Source organism: Theropithecus gelada, chromosome 6 (assembly GCF_003255815.1).
Source record: "Theropithecus gelada isolate Dixy chromosome 6, Tgel_1.0, whole genome shotgun sequence".
NCBI classification, from domain to species: domain Eukaryota; kingdom Metazoa; phylum Chordata; class Mammalia; order Primates; family Cercopithecidae; genus Theropithecus; species Theropithecus gelada.
In genome coordinates this window covers 164,281,296-164,297,496 of record NC_037673.1, presented here as the reverse complement: position 1 = coordinate 164,297,496, position 16,201 = coordinate 164,281,296, and the positions used below count along the sequence as shown (strand labels likewise).

At 42.7% G+C, this 16,201-nt stretch overlaps 1 protein-coding gene across 5 annotated transcripts in view; it reads right to left on the bottom strand.

The window, feature by feature from the left end:
- The window catches only part of TENM2 (teneurin transmembrane protein 2), a 985,093-nt gene that overhangs the window by 138,489 nt on the left and 830,403 nt on the right, over nucleotides 1–16,201 (bottom strand). For all 5 annotated transcript variants that reach the window (XM_025389012.1, XM_025389009.1, XM_025389010.1 and 2 more), the window contains one exon: nucleotides 3,560–3,754. In XM_025389012.1, coding sequence (XP_025244797.1) covers nucleotides 3,560–3,754 — 195 coding nt within the window. The remainder of the gene's footprint in view (nucleotides 1–3,559; nucleotides 3,755–16,201) is intronic.

The following is a 16,201-nucleotide window of genomic DNA, read 5'->3' as shown; positions in this document are numbered from 1 at the left end:
ATTGATGGGACAACCTTCTTGTGTAGAGAAAGGACTGATGGGAAAGAGAAATGGTGCTAACGATTTCTTGCTTTTGGAAAAAATTCATATTTGGGGATCTGTAAATTATGAACAAATTCATTCAGAACGCATCATGTTTATATTCTTCCAATAAAGGAAATTCTGAAGTTCTAGTTTTTCACTCTGCCCTCATTTCTAATAAGGCAAATATCAAAATATACACAAAAATATCTTGTGGCTTGTTGCTTCAAAAATTGCTCTCAACCTATAATTAGCCATTTAAAATATTTGGTGAGGTGCCAGCAGCTAGGAACTTTCAAAAAAAAATCACAATCTTTTTCTTAGAAGGATGAAATAATAAAAAGTAATACACTAAAAAAAAATGAAAATGGCATTTTTTTCCCAGATAAATTAGCTCTCTCTTCTCTATCCTGAATTATGGTATAAAGGAAGGAGGAAAATCCACAGAGATTTATTAGCACCGGTACTAGAATGCCATCAAAAAAACCCATTTATTGTATCTAAAAATATGAGTTAACCCTTTCTCTGGTCAGTGATAGCAGTAAATATGCCCTTTGTGCTATATAATTACAGCAGTGGATGGAATAACTAAATTCAAACTTCAAGAGGAGCAGTTTTACTACGAATTTTAAATTTGGTTCCGATTTTCTAAGATGGTCTTGTGGCCACGTCCTTAAGAGTCTTTAGCAGGCAGGAGGGACTATGGCATTTTACGAAGCTTTATAAATAGAAACAGTGTTACACTTAAAAGGGGACAGTGGCCTTTACCAGCTAAGTACCATGTGCCTCGAAACACCAGCCCCCTGGCAGCTGAAATCATTAGAACTCATTTAGTCTTGGGCCCTCTGTAGGTTTGACAAAAAAGGGTTGTGAATGCAATTTCTATCCCTAAGGATAAAAAAGGAGGTCAAGGAGTTTTACAAACAATATGTACTATAAGCCCCTGAAGAACCATGAATTACATTTATGAAGTTAAATGTCATTGAAAAATGACTCAACCATGAAACTGACATGAAAACATGGCTGACTTAAACTAATATGTCAATTCCTCTCTCATCACCTTCCCACTCCCCCAGACATCATTGAATGAAACCTCACGAACACATCCTTTCATTTTCTTGTGCAAATTTGTTAATAGTACAACCATGTTTATGCAGGAAAAACGAAGGGATGGCAACTATTGATTTAGTTGCCATGGCCATTTCAGGTAAATTGTTTGAACGTTATGACTATGATGAATATCAGAAATAAAAAAGCTAAATTGAAGAAAAAGTGCTGATCCAGACTTTCTGATTCCATTTCCTATTTTGAAAACAGCATATGAATCACCTCGGTTCATTTTTTTTGGGTAGCAGAAATCAATAGAGGAGATTTCATCCTTTCATAATGATTCACGTGGCTTGTTTGGTTGGATGGTTAATTCACTCTGAACATTTAAATAAGACTGGGTGGGATAGTGAGAAAGTTGAGAAATCACTTGAGATTCCATGCATACAGCTGTGTATAATCTTTACTGGAGAGAAAAAATTCGAAGACTGGCAATGTTGTTGCCCTAGCACTTTCCTTTCTCCAAATGATGCATGCAAAAGGTCGTTTTAACCTTTCTTGTCATATTATTGGCCTCTCTTATGTTTTCAGCGAATGCAGCTTTGCCTCCTGCAATCCATTTATCTTTAAGAACTTTAACCTTTCAAGCAGGGTTATTAAATCAGTATTTCCTCCATCCAAACTCCCAATTTTTTATGATGCAGACATAGGGAGGCTACCTTTTATAATAGAGGAAAAATTATATAGAAAACTGAGCAAGTGAAGATCTGGGGGTCAGACTTCTGGGCCCCATTAAGGGCATTACTGCTGATATATTGAAAAATCTTAGAGGAATAATGTTATGGAAGCTGACTTTTGGTAGCCATAGTTCTAAAAACGATGAAATACGGGGTTTCATAAAGGAACCCTGTGTGGGTGTATCTAAGTATAAAGCACTGTCATTACTTTGTGGTGAGAGCTGTGATGATTGATTATTTTGTATGGAACTCTGGAGATCCACTGTTGTGGGGATGAAAGAATCAATCAATTAGCATCTGAGAACCTCATAAAACCTGAGATCCCTTGTTAGCCTGGCCATGAGGAACACAGAATGCATATGGCATCCAACAGGATCTTTTTTATGGGGACATCTTGGGTGGTTACCTCAAGTTCATGCAGAATAGGCAGGGGCTTCACTTTTCCCCCTTAGTTTATTGGGCAAGTTGATACTTCTATTTCTATTGGGGACACGGGAGGGAAAAGGGCCATTTGAGTTGTGTGAGGACATTTCACTGGGAGATTGACTTAGACAAAAGGAGCCTCAGCTGGAAGACAATGACGAAGCCAATTCAGAGATTGGGGAATGGGCAAGGGGCTGAGAGGGTCTATGATCGTACCTTCCTACCAGCTGTGGCCAATTCTTTGTATGGTGAGAAGTAATCAATGGGCAACCAGAGACCATATTGTGCAAGGGCAAATACAGAGCAGGAAGGCTGACAGGCAGCATGGCTCTCTCTTGCCTTATAGCTACTGCAAATCAGTCCCAACATTTTGGCACAAAATAATTTATCTCAAATAACTGATCAAGGTAACTAGGACTAGTTAGAGCTGCTTTTGGATCCCCTCCAGAGAGGTGCTCTTTCTCCCTGTTCCTGGATCCCCTCTTCTATGTCCCCCTCTCCTGATCTCCAGGCCTGATCTCTGACCATATTGTCAGATTAGATTCAGTTTATGATATCCCTGATTTTCACCCATGAGTGTGAGAGGCCCTTACGTATCTGCCAGGGTGAGATTTTCGGGATCCATCAAATCCCATCCCTCTTGCTGCACTCTCACTCTCCTCTAGTTTTGTGCAATTGTAGGTAAACCAGGCTAATTTGCCCTACATGGTTTTTCTAAATGACATAAAAAACCTATAGTCTTTCAAGCCTGATTGCTGTCTATTGATATTAATTTTTGGTGAAATATTTACACGGACATATATGGGTCTTAGATTACCAGGGAGAGTTAGTAACAGCAACAACAACAACAAACAGCTTTTTGTTTGGAATGGAGGCAAGGGGCTTAGGAATTCTTGTTTCTTTTCTCTGAATAGCTTTAGTAATTCCCAATTACTAAATAAAGCAGGAGAAAAGAGGAAGAAAGATAGGGCGAGGGAAAGGAACAAAAGAGGAAAAGAAAGAGAAGGGAGGGGAGGAAAAGTAGAAGGAAACAGAAGACAGAAAGACAAAGGCAGAGAGAGCAATTTAAAGAGAAAAAGGTGAGAGAGAAAAGGAATTAATTTCTATAAAGGAGAGTAAAACAAAACGTTTCTTCCAGAACCATCTCCAGAGGCCTTTCTTGTTCTACAGCTAAAGAAGTTTATCAAAGCAAAAGAGTTTGAAGCTTTTTGTGCAAAATGTTGAAACTTCTCTTGCAAAACACGCAGCCCGAGACTGGGCTCATTAGCAAAGGTCGGGCCCTGCAAACACCTCCCTCTACTGCTGCCTAGCTCAGAGACTGGAGGGCTTACCTTCCTCACAGTGCTCGCCTTTGTAGCCAGCAGAGCAGACACAGTTCCCATCAATGCAGGAGCCGTGGCCCCCGCAGGAAGGATCGATGCACTGATTCATGGGCACGTCGCACTCTGCGCCTTTCCAGCCACTGTAACACTGGCACGTCCCTTTAGAATATTGTCCATTCCCACTGCACAGGACAGGGCAGGCAGCTGCACAAACCAAAGACAGAGCACCAGGTCACGAAGGATCAGCATCTGAGGGGCGGTGGCAGTCTAAGGAGGTAGAGCTGTCTGGCCTTGGGGCTTGGCTTGCAGTGTTCTAGGTTGGGGATTCTGGCTGTGGAAGTGCAGAACCATTGCCAGATAAACAACATAAGTGCTACTGATAACAGCGGCTACCACCAGTTAAATGCTTGTTATGTGCTGGGCACGGTATAGAAAGAAGGCTTTATGTGCAATTCATGATTTCATCATCATAATCACCCTATGAGGTGGAGGCTACAATTGTGGTTCCCATTTTTGCAGGTGAGGTTCAGACGGGGGAAGTGACATGTGCAGTCACACAGCTCACAAGCAGGGGAGCCCAGCGGGGAACCAGGTTGGCCCAGCTTTGAAGTGGTGTCCTTCACTAAGTGACACTGAAGTACTTATTGTTGTTCTGTTGTTGGTATTGGAGGTTAGAATCCATTTTGCTGATTATTTCACCCTCAGATCAGTCGACTCTTATTCCTAATGAGTTTATGCCTATTAAAAAGGAAGGGGGGATGAGACACAGCTGAGCCACTAAAAGTCTCACTGCCTCAGTTTTCTTATCTATACCATGAAGAAATGAAGTAGTTCCCCCTTTATCCGCAGTTTCACTTTCAGTTTCAGTTACCTGTGGTCAACTGCTGTCTGAAAATAGGTGAATACGGTACAGTAAGGAATTCAGAGAGACAGAAATTGCATTCACATAATTTATGTTACAGCTACTGCTTTAATTGTTCTATTTTATTATTATTGTTAATCTCTTACTGTGCCTAACTTATAAATTAAACTTTATCCTAGAAATGTGCATGTAGGGAAAACATGGTATGTGTAGGGAAAACATGGTATGTGTAGGGAAAACATGGTATGTGTAGGGTTTGTACCATTTGTGGTTTCAGGTACACACAGGGGGTCTTGGAATGTATGCCCTGAGGATAAGGACAGACTACTGTCATTGTGCCTCCTTCAAAGTGTAATATGTATAATAAAGTATAATGATTAAATATGCTTCACTTATTAAAAAAAAAGAAAAGGGGGCAGGTAGGCTGAAGACATGAAATTTCTAGCAGTTCACCCTTCAGCTGTACCCTCTTCCATCTGTTGGTGGGAAGAAGGTTGGAAAATCAGTGGGGATTGTCTGGGAGGAGACTACCTACAGCTTTAATCAGTTTGGCCTCAAAGGTGCCAATTCCCGCCTTTCAGAGTTCATCAAGAATGGGATTTCAGTGGTCAGTCTCCTTCAGGTCTTGGACTTCTCACTTCCACATCAGTTTGTAAAGAGCCTAACTTTCTAGTCTGCCTTCAAATTTGGGCCTAAAATCCTCCGGCTATGGAAGTGGCATTTGGAGGCCTTCAGAAACGATGGACACAGGTGTTTCAATGACTCCTGGTGTTATCCATGGTTTGGAATGCACAGGTCACAAGAATTCTGCATGTGTGTGTATACACATCTACAACCTGGGTGAGCTCCCTGTGCCATGCAGCGATGGCATACCTAATCATGTCACTTCCTAGTTACCTGCCCCACCCAGCCTCATGAATCCCCTTTTGTTGTCATGTTTCTATGTAGTTTTTATGGTAATTAACTTTCCTCTGTGCATGTCTAATTTCCCAAAGATATAGTCAGCTATTCAAGACAGGGACTATGTTTATCATTGTTGATTTCCTTCTGTTGCTACATTCATCAATGGTGGCTTGATTAGGTAAACATTTCTCCTGTGTTTCTGATATTCAGAGATTTCCCAGTGGTAGGGGGTTGTGGGCAAGCACTAAATGGTCATTTATGAAAGACGTGGGAAGAACAGTCCCTGGAGTGAATCTCATGCTGTAAACACAATGCCTTTTTTTCTGGGGAAGTGCATGTTTGACCTTAATTGCAAACTGATTTGAAATAGAACTATCTCATAGTTGACATACAATGAAGGGGATATTTCCCCTCAAAATGCTTTATAATAGGACAGTTGCCAAAACTATTGGGGGCGCTATTTTCTGTAGAAATTTTATCCTTATGAATGTACCAGAGAAGAAGAATGAGTTCAAAAGTGAGAACTTCAAAGCCGCACATTGAATTTAGATGAACTGTCTAAATGTAGGGATCATACTCTCTATCTCCAGGATGCTTAAACAGAGGAGTTTGTACAGAGTTGCTGCAGAGGCTGATTGTCTAAGAGAGGGTAGTAAAAGAGCTTTGAACCCAGGGTGCTCAAGATTTAAATTAGGGAACATGCAAATATGAAGTAGCATGAGAAACTCTGGACTTTCTTAAAGTTTTGAGAGGGATTTAAGACAGTAAGTTTGTTCCATGCCAGTTCCTCCTGAGACTCATGCTAAGCTCTAGGTCAGGGATGGCAAGTGTGTGCATATGAACTACAGTACTACCTTTCCACACCACTGCAGACATCACTAATTGATCACGGCATCTCGTTCCCCTGAGCCTAGACAGAGCCTCAAAACTGTCAATGCAGTGCCCAGGCTGAGACCGGCAAGCAGGCAGAGTTGGTATTCAAGAGAAAACCTACTTGTCATTTCTGATCTAGGTAACAGTGAAGGTATTTCTTGGTGGGAAGACTAGAATCAACATCACTTCTCAGCCCCCTTCCAGCCCTGCACTGAAATAAAAAAATAGTGAGAAGTATGGTTGCACAATGTGTACTTGGATGAGCTTCCAAGGGCTGTTTCTGACTCTCTGACCTAAGGGTTATATATTGGATGGGCTGTCATGGATGGCAAAGAAAATTACATCAAATCACCAACACTAGTCTCTGATTACATCCTCCTTCCTCCCAAAAGGTGGAGGAGGGTGGAAAGTAAGGTGCAAAAGTTTTGTCTTTTTTAATTGATAAAAAATATAGATAAAATTCTTTTCTTCCTTCCTTCCTTCCTTCCTTCCTTCCTTCCTTCCTTCCTTCCTTCCTTCCTTCCTTCCTTCCTTCCTTCCTTCCTTCCTTCCTTCCTTCCTTCTTTTTTGAGACAGAGTCTTGCTCTGTCACCCAGGCTGGAGTGCAGTGGCATGATCTCAGCTTACTGCAACCTCTGCCTCCCTAGGTTCAAGTGATTCTCCTGTCTCAGCCTCCTGAGTAGCTGAGACTACAGGTGCCTGCCACCATGCCCAGCTAATTTTTGTATTTTTAGTAGAGACGGGGTTTCACCATGTTGGCCAGGCTGGTCTCGAACTCCTGACCTCAGGTGATCCACCCGCCGTGGCCTCCCAAAGTGCTGGGATTACAGGTGTGAGCCATTGTGCCTGGCCGAATTATTTTCTTTATTCATAGTGACACTGTTCCTCTTCTGCATAAACTTCAAATAGAAAAAAAATAGGATTGTCTAGAAGGTAAGAATGGGTTTTATTTAAAACCAGGTGCTTGGGAAATCAAATTTAAAATTTGACCTACTTAAATTACTCAGTGAAAAAAATAAAAAATAGGTCAGAGAGTTCTCCACCTTCCAAACGCAGCCTTCCTTCAGGGTTTGCTGCATGCTCACTGGGAGTGTGGTCAAAAATGCAAAACACTGTGATGTTCACTGGAAAGCAGGACACTCGATGGGCTTCGCTTATGCCATACAAAGAAATGGAAGGCGGCACATCAGGGAGCGAGACTTTCTAGTAATCCAGTTGCCATGGGGCAGAGTGCAGAAACACCAGATGAGCTCCCTCCGGTGGCGGCTGGGGTGTCCTGCATGGAGAGCACCTTCCCTCTGGGGCAACTGATTGATTCTCAGACATAACTCAACCCAGGGCATCCCAGTATCTGAGGCTCAGGCTGATCTTTATTCAAGAGGCTGGATGTGAAATGGGGAAGCTCTTGTACTAATAGTCTTATATTTTTACTATCACACAAGCTGCATTATTTTTTATGACAGGTTATAGAAAAATGACACTGACTGCCTACTCTGTGCCAAGAAGTATTATGGAGCAGAAGTGGTAATAGCAAGGGTTTTGGTGCCAGAAAGACCTGAGTTCAAAACCAAGCCTGTATCTTACCAGCTGTGGATTTTGGCAAGATTACTGCACCTCTCAAAGACCCAATTTCCCCTTCAAAAAATTGTCTTTCAGCATTGATGGAAGGATTAAGTGAGATAACATGTATGGCTCACAGGAGGGGCTGACACTTGGTAGGCAAATGAACAGATGCTCCCTTATAAAATTTCCATCTCAATCTCCAATCTGACTTCAAGGGCTAATAAAATAAAGAAATGCCATAGGTCTTAAACAAGCACACACAAACACTAGCAACCACCAGACGTATGTCAAATCATACTAATGGAAAGATTTCATTCTTTCTTCTTCCAGTCTTTTCTGGTGTGGGAGGGAGTTGGTTGTGATTGGTCAGGTACGAAAGTGGAGCGTTTTGTGTCTCTGCATGTCTCTCTTCTTCCTAAGGCTTACGGGAGCAGAACATTGTGCATTCAAGCTTCTATGTAAAATTAATTAAAATGTTTGTACAAATTGACTATTCCTGTTTTACTAAATCTAGTAAATGGAAGCTCTAAGACTCCCACAGAAGAAAAATAAATTACCACTACCACTAACAACTGACAGGTTAACAGGCTGATGACAAAAAAATGACAGAATTTAGATTCACCTAAATGGTATAAAGCTCATTTTAATGATCCAGCTGAAGCTCCCCCGCCCCCCCGGCCTCCACGAAGTTCTCTGTAAGGGATGAGATGAATGATCAGTGTTATATACTCGGTGGGAAGTAACAGGAGAAGCCACCTGTCCACTTGGAGCTTGCAGTAGAGAGAATACATGGAGAAAAGTTAAGGATATTGGAGAGGCTCAGTCATAAAAGCAGAGCGAAAATGACTGCATCTTGACAAATAATTTGTGGGCTGGACTAGATGTGTAGAGGGAATTTCAAATAATGTATTTAAAAATTATTTGAAGTCTGTTTTATACTTATTTCATTTTATTATTATTATTATTATTATTATTATTATTTTTATTTATTGGAGACAGGGTCTTGCTCTGTCACCCAGGCTGGAGTGCAGTGGCAGGATCACCATTCACTGTAGACTCTACCTCCCTGACTCAAGCAATTCTCCCGCCTCAGCCTCCAGAGCATCTGGGACCACAGGTGTGCACCACCATGCCTGGCTAATTAAAATAAAATTCTGTAGAGATGGGATCTCTTTATGTTGCCCTGTCTGAACTTGAACTCCTCAACTCAGGTGATCCTCCTGCCTCAGCCTCCCAAAGTGCTAGGATTATAGGCATGAGCCGCTACACCCAGCTGAAGTCTGTTGCAAAATTTCTTTGGAAAAGAGAGGTGAGAATGCTTAAAGTTAGTACTCTAAGCGAATTGTCAAAATAGCACTAATAGTTGGTTGCCTTATATCCCAGTTAGTCAGCAACAGTGATGAATAACTCACATGGGTTAGTAGCTTGGTTAGGTGGTAGAGGATAAGTGATGGAGAAAAGAAGATGCATTGTTCCTCCTGAAGCAATTGAGGATGTAATATTTGGGTCACGGAGGCCAGGTAAACAAAGATCGGTGACCCCCCAAACCAAAACTCCAAAGGCCACCCCATTGGCTTTTGAGGTTGTGGACTTTAACTTGGTGCTGAGCAAAACAGTGTCAGAAAGGTGAGTTTCCCTTCTAGCAAGATCCCTGCAACTGGCAATCCATCTGGTAGAAAATTAAGTAATAAAATTTGACCCCCACTGCACACGGTATTCAAAAATAAATTCCATACTATGCAGCCATAAAAAGGAATGGGGTCATGTCCTTTGCAGAGACATGGATAGAGCTGGAGGCCATTATCCTTAGCAAACTAATGAACAGAAAACCAAATATTGTATATTCTCATAAGTGGGAGCTAAATGATGAGAACACATGGACACATACAGGGAAAAAACACATACTGGGACCTTCTGGAGGGTAGAGGGTGGGAGGAGAGAGAGGATCAGGAAAAATAACTAATGGGTACTAGGCTTAATACCTGAGTGATGGAATAATCTGTACAACCCCCACGACACAAGTTTACCTATGTAACAAACCCACACTTGCACCCCTGAACTTGAAGTAAAAGTTAAAAAAAATTCCATACAGATTAATGACCTAAGTAGAAAAACAAAAACTACAAACGTATTAGAAAAAATACTGGAGACTAATTTTATTTTCCTGGGAGGGAGATATGTAAGACATAAATTCTAGAAACCATGAAGGAACAGAAGATCAGATTTGATTATAGAGAATTAATATCTTCTCTGTGACAAAGGATACCCTAAGCAAAATTAGGGGACAAGCAACTCTGAGAAGAAATATTTTTTTCTCATGTTTTACAGCATAACGTTTGATATCTGAAATACGCAAAGAACTCTTGCAAATTAATAAAAAGATGAATGAAAACCTAGGCAAAGCACATATCAGAAATAAGATAAGTTGCCAATAAAGGTAAGACAAGATACTCAGCTTCATTCAAAATTAAGTAAGTACAGATAAAAATGATGAGAAATATTTTTGGCTTATCTGATTGGGGAAAAAAATAAGGCTGCTTACACTCAATGCTGCCATGGCTGAGGGGATGGGCTCTCTCCATCCCAGTGGATGGGTGCAAATCAAATCTAGTTTTCAGGGAGATGATTTGTCACTCTGTGGACAGCTCCCTGGCTCACCATGCCCAAGCAGGAAGTCTGTTGACTTCGGCATCTCAGTTTTCCTGACCTATTAAATGGGCAGAGCTATAAAGGTCTGTATATGTAGGGAAGGAGAGAGAGAGACGAAGTTGGAAAGAGAGCTGGCAGTGATTATGAAATACAAATGCAAAGATCACCAGCCATCCTAAGTGTGATGCTCACCTCTGACCTGAACAGCCCTCTCCCCCACCCCCGCCACCTTCCTGCCCAGAGTACTCAGACACTTTAGTTGGTTTCAGTGGGGGCAAGAGTTGGCAGGACCCCCGTGAAGAGAGGAAACCAGATGATGCATTGTGACAGATGGGGTCAGAGTCCCTGGCTCAGAGGGCCAAAGTTCAGCTACACCAACTACCTCATTCCCATTCTGTCAAATGGCACATTAATAAGCAAGAAAGTGATTCAGGGAAGAATTTCCAGAAGGACAAAAAACTCATCAGGTGTGTCAAATCTCTGACATTCAGGAGCCATGTGGGGAAAGAAGCACACGCTGACTTAAGCACGAAAGTATAGATGCTTTAATTAATCCGGGGTGAATTTAATTGCTTTAGTTAAGTGGAAATCGGGTTAAAAATGATGCAGAGCATGCTGGGGTGTGTTAAAAACATGACATATGAGTTGGATGAATCGATAAATTAAAAGTGCACAGATGTTTTAATTAAACCCAGGGAAGTTAACGAAGATCGCAAGAGACTTTTAAGCCTATGATTAATTCAATTCATTTAAAATACCTGTAGAGATATGGGGATGCCTCCATTTTGAGAGTTATAAAAGTTCTCAATCGATAAGTACTTAAGCTGTTCTTTAAAAAAGTCTCCGTTGTTGTGCGTATGTGTGTGTGTAAGACTGAACGGCATTAATTACATAATGAATATTTAGATTCTTCGGAGTACACAGTAAGCTTTTCTGCAACTCAAGTCCAGACGGAAGTAGGTTTACGCTTCTGTTGTATTTGGAGCATCAAGATAAATTTGCAAGTTGTTGGCGTCCTATTACCTGCAAACATGGAAGCTTCTTGAAGGCATGAGGGGTCTGTTTCATCCAATGCTGCCTCTCAGCAGGCAGAACGGTTCTGGGCGTGGTGTAGGCTTATGAGTTAGACAGCCTGAATTTCCTTTCCTCTTTCCCTTATTTTTGCCAGCTGTGTGACTATGGATACTTTGCTTTCAGCCTTGATTGCTTTATCTTTGAAGTAGGATAAGAATTCTGCAGGACTTACCCCATAGTGTTTCCAAGGGGAGGAAATGAGATAATGATGTGAAGTGCTGTGCACAGAGCCTGGCACACAGACATCACTAGATAGGATTTTATTATCACTATTCTCATTGGGAGAAAACTGTTCCAACTGGTCACTTTGTAAAGAGACAAGATAGGGTAAAACGTCCTTTCCCTGTCCCCCATCCCAGCTGACCTCTTTCTAAAGACTGGTTTATTTCCCAGCACAAAAGATTTTCCCATAAACCACAGGATTTGCCCAGCTCTGTGTGCATCACGTCTCCCTAGGGTTAGGTATTCTGACTTCCAGGGCTGCTCTGCTACTCATCTAGTAGTTTAAAAAGGAAAACAAAAGAAGGGTTTTTAGTCTCAGAAGCAATTTAACTTCGGGGAGGGCTGACGGACTGAAGCCCCGCGAAGTGATTTCTGTTTGGTAATGCAACAGCCACGAGAAACATCACGGGCAACCGTGTTTTGGAGCTTGCAGGCATGGACTCGCACGTGGCCACCAAATAATGTGCACTGTAAGTTCCAAACTGGGAAGGAAAGGGCTCCTCCATGCCTGCTTGGCAAGCCAGGGGGATGAGAGGTCAAAAGTGATGTGACTGCCTCGATCTCTGTTCTCTTTGGGCAGTCTGTTCTCTTTGGGCAGTCTGAGCAGAGTTCAAGGGCAATTTATCTAGACTCAAACTTGAATGTGCATGGGAGTCATCTGGGGACCCTGTTAGAATGCAGCTTCTGACTCAGAATGTCTGGCATGAGGCCTGAGCATTTGGATATTTAACAAAATCCTGATGCTAGTACCCCAGACCTACTGGATCAGAAATTCCAGGTGGAGCCCAGCAATCTGTGTGTTAACAGATGATTCCAATAAGGGCTCCAGTGTGGGTATCACTAATCCAGTGGGTAAGAACATAGTTCAAAAACCATACCTGGGCAAGGGTCTTGAATCTCTCTGAGATTCAATTTCTTTAGCTGTGAAACAGAGATGATCATGACGTATGATATAAGGATGAAATGAGAGAATTCACTTAAAACCCTTTGCACAGCACCCGGCATGTAGTTGATCTTCAATAGGTGGTGGCGATTCTTCTTATGCTATTTTATCAAAGGTGACTTTGCCAAGGGTGTCTGCTCAGTCGCTTTCTGCAGAGCATATACCAAGTGCACCTGCTTCAAGCTCCTGCTCCTGGGCCTTTGCTGCCAAAGAATCCCTGTACGTTTCTTCAGGTCAGGGGAGGGAGGAAAGAGAGGTGGGATTTGGCCATCCAGCTGTGGTGGGCTGAGGGACATTCTTTTGGGCAGCAGCTATGGCCCATGGCCTGTCTGCATTAATGAGGATTTCAGGGCAAGATGGGGTGGTAGAAGGAGATGGGTATGAATGATGGAAGGTTTGAAGGAGCTAGGATGCAGCCCTGGCTGTCTCAAGAAGGACAGCTGGGACCTGAGCCTCCTTCATGGAGAGAGAAGGAAGCTCTGAGGGAGGCATTCCTGGTGACGGGGAGGACCATCCACCCTCAGGGAGGGGACGAAGACCTTTGTCATTGTTCTCCACGGTACAGAGGAAGATGTCTATTAATGGGAGACAGGAGAGCATATTGTGAGGCAGAGTCAGAGGGGGCTCAGAGAACCCCAGCTGCTGGCAGTATTTATTGTTGAGGACTTCAGGAGTGGTCACACTGCCCTGGATTCAGGGGTCTTCCTGTCACGTCTCTCTCCTGGATGGCTATCAGGGCACAAGCTTCAGAACCAGGCAGACATGGCCCTGCTATGTAACCTTGGGGACATAGCTTACTTTCTCTAAGTCTTTGTTTCTTTTACTGTAAAATAGGAATAATAATAATGAATTATTTCAAAGACTTGTGAAGGTGGATACTGGCTAACATTTAATACATGCCAAGCATGGTTCTACAAAGTTTCCATGTATTTACTTTTTGGTCCTCACAGCAATGTAATAGGAAATATAGCTGTTGTCTCCATTTTACAGATGAGAAAACTGAGGCTCAGAGGGGTTAAGTAATTTTCTGAAATGGGTACAGTTAACTAGAGCAGCAAGAATTCAAACCGAGAAAATTCCAACTCTACAGCTTTCCTTCTTAATCACTTCGCTATTATGAGGCAATGCATGCACATTGTGGAATAAATGGCATTTCTCTTCTGTAAACTTTTTCTTTCCTTCTTTTTTCATTCCTCCTTCTTTCCTTCCTTTGCTCATGCCCTCCCTCCGTGCCTCAAAGGTGGCTGACTTATTGCTGCATGATTGATCCGACAAATTAGAACCTTGTTCTTTAGCACTCACTTTGGTTCTTGTGACATTTTCCAGTCATATTTCATCTTTATAAGCCTTGCCTCCTCTATTCAAGTAACCAGACATTTAACAAGCACATATTTTGTCCTGGGTACCAAACTAAATACAGGGAGGTACCAGGGGGACTGCTGGAAGCTTGTCATGAGCAGGTGAACCACCTGGAGAGGAGGTGGCCGGCATGTGGCAGGGGCCGCTGCTGCGATGTTGCCAAGCCCAGGTGACTGCACGGTCATATCTGAGGGTGCTTCAGGGAGGTGGCGACTGTGAGCATGGCCTTCCATGAGGAGCAGCAGCTTGATAGGAAAGGCTGGGATTGATGTGAACATTCCAGCTGAGAAAACAGCCTGAGCAAAGAGGAAGAAGCAGGGCCTCACACTTTATGAAGGGTGACTATCGGGAACTTAGAGTGAGTGTTCAGGTTTCAGTGGGAGATGACAGTGCGAGAGTAGTTCAGATCATGGATGACCTTGGATATCATTCTAAGAAATGTGATTTTCATTTTCGGAATGTGGCCCCGACCACCTGCGTCAGACTCCCCCAGGGGACTTGTTACAAAGGGGCATTCCTGAGCTGCACACCAGTCCTACAAGTCAGATTGGCTGGCATGGGGGAGGAACCTGGAAATACACATTGACAACAATCTCTTCAGATCCATGTCTTTACACCAAAGCTTTTATAACCATGTGAGAGGCAACTGGGAGCCACTGAAGGTGTTTGAGGAGAGTAGTGACATGCCCCTAAGAGCTTTGGGAGAACTCTGGAGGTGGGGAGGAGGAATACTATCATGGAGAGGCTGGTGGCCAAGTGAGCAGGGCAGTGGCTCCCACAACTTAATATTTATATAGAAAAATCCAGCTGTAAGGATAGAGAGGAAAAATGGAGCAGAGATTGTTGGAGGTCGATGGAACAGGAGTTGGCAGGTGATGGGAGGAGAGAGGGTAAGAACATCAGGCTCTGAGGTCAGAAGATTTCTCTCTCTCTCTCTCTCTCTCTTTCTCTCACTCAGGCTGGAGTGCAGTGGCAAAATCTCTGCTCATTGCAACCTCCATCTCCCAGGTTCAAGCAATCCTCCAAACTCACCCTCCTGAGTAGCTGGGACTACAGGCTTCACTACCATGCCCAGCTAATTTTCATAGTTTTTGTAAAGATGCAATTGCACTACGTTGCCCAGGCTGGTCATGAACTGCTGGGCTCAAGCGATCTGCCTGCCTTGGCCTCTCAGAGTGCTGGGATTATAGGCGTGAGTCACTGTGCCTGGCCAGGAGCTTTTGTCTCAAACCCTGGCTCTGCCACTTTCTACCTAGGAAACTCTTGTTTCCTCTCCTGAAAAGTTTACTTGAGTTCAAACTCAGAATTCTAGTGTGTAAGCATCCCACAAGCTGCCTGCAAAGACAAAATTCCTTTATGCCTCACCTCTGAGATCAGTCTCATGGCTAGTCTAGTGTTGAAAGTCCAGGCCAGACTGCCTGGTTTGAATCCCAACAATTCCACTTACTTGCTGAGTGATTTTGAGCAAGTTACTTAAACTCTGTGTGCCTCATGTTCCACATCTATAAAATGGGATGATAATCATCTATAAATTAGGGCTACTGATGATTAAATGATATAATTACGTAGTTGTTCAGCACAGTGGTTGGCATATATAGTAAGAACTCAATAAATGTCAGCTCTGATGATGATGATGATGATTTGTTTTTAGTGCTGGCATGTAGCCATGAGGAATTGGGTGGTGGGTACTTTTGCCGGTTAACAGGAGAAGAATGGCAGGATTCCTGTTTTTTTCTTTCAAAGCTCCACAGAAGCTGGGTAGGAGCTGAAACCAACCCCTAGAGAGAAGACTTTATGTTCCTGTGGTTGTGGCATTTCTGGGCCTCTGCTGACAGCTGTTTAGCAGCAGGAGTTGTCATTTCTAATAGCTATTAAATACGCATTACCTAACAACTACGGCTCTGGTGTGTTAAGTTTCTGCTGCAGGTTGAGGCCTCAAGCTCAGCCCAAATAATCCATCCGAGAAGCCAGTGTCAAAACAAAACAAAAAAACCCCAGACACCTCAGTTCTCTTCTGAAATGCAAGGCTGCTTTACAAACAATCCTAGGAAGCACCTGAAGTTAAAGCCTTCACATAAAAGCAAATACAAGGGAAAGGAATAATAATTAAAAAACCTCTAGCCCACAACAAATAGCATTACAGTAATAAGAAAACCGTGCAAGGGGAATAGTAATAACAAAAAAACTGTAGAATAAACAATAA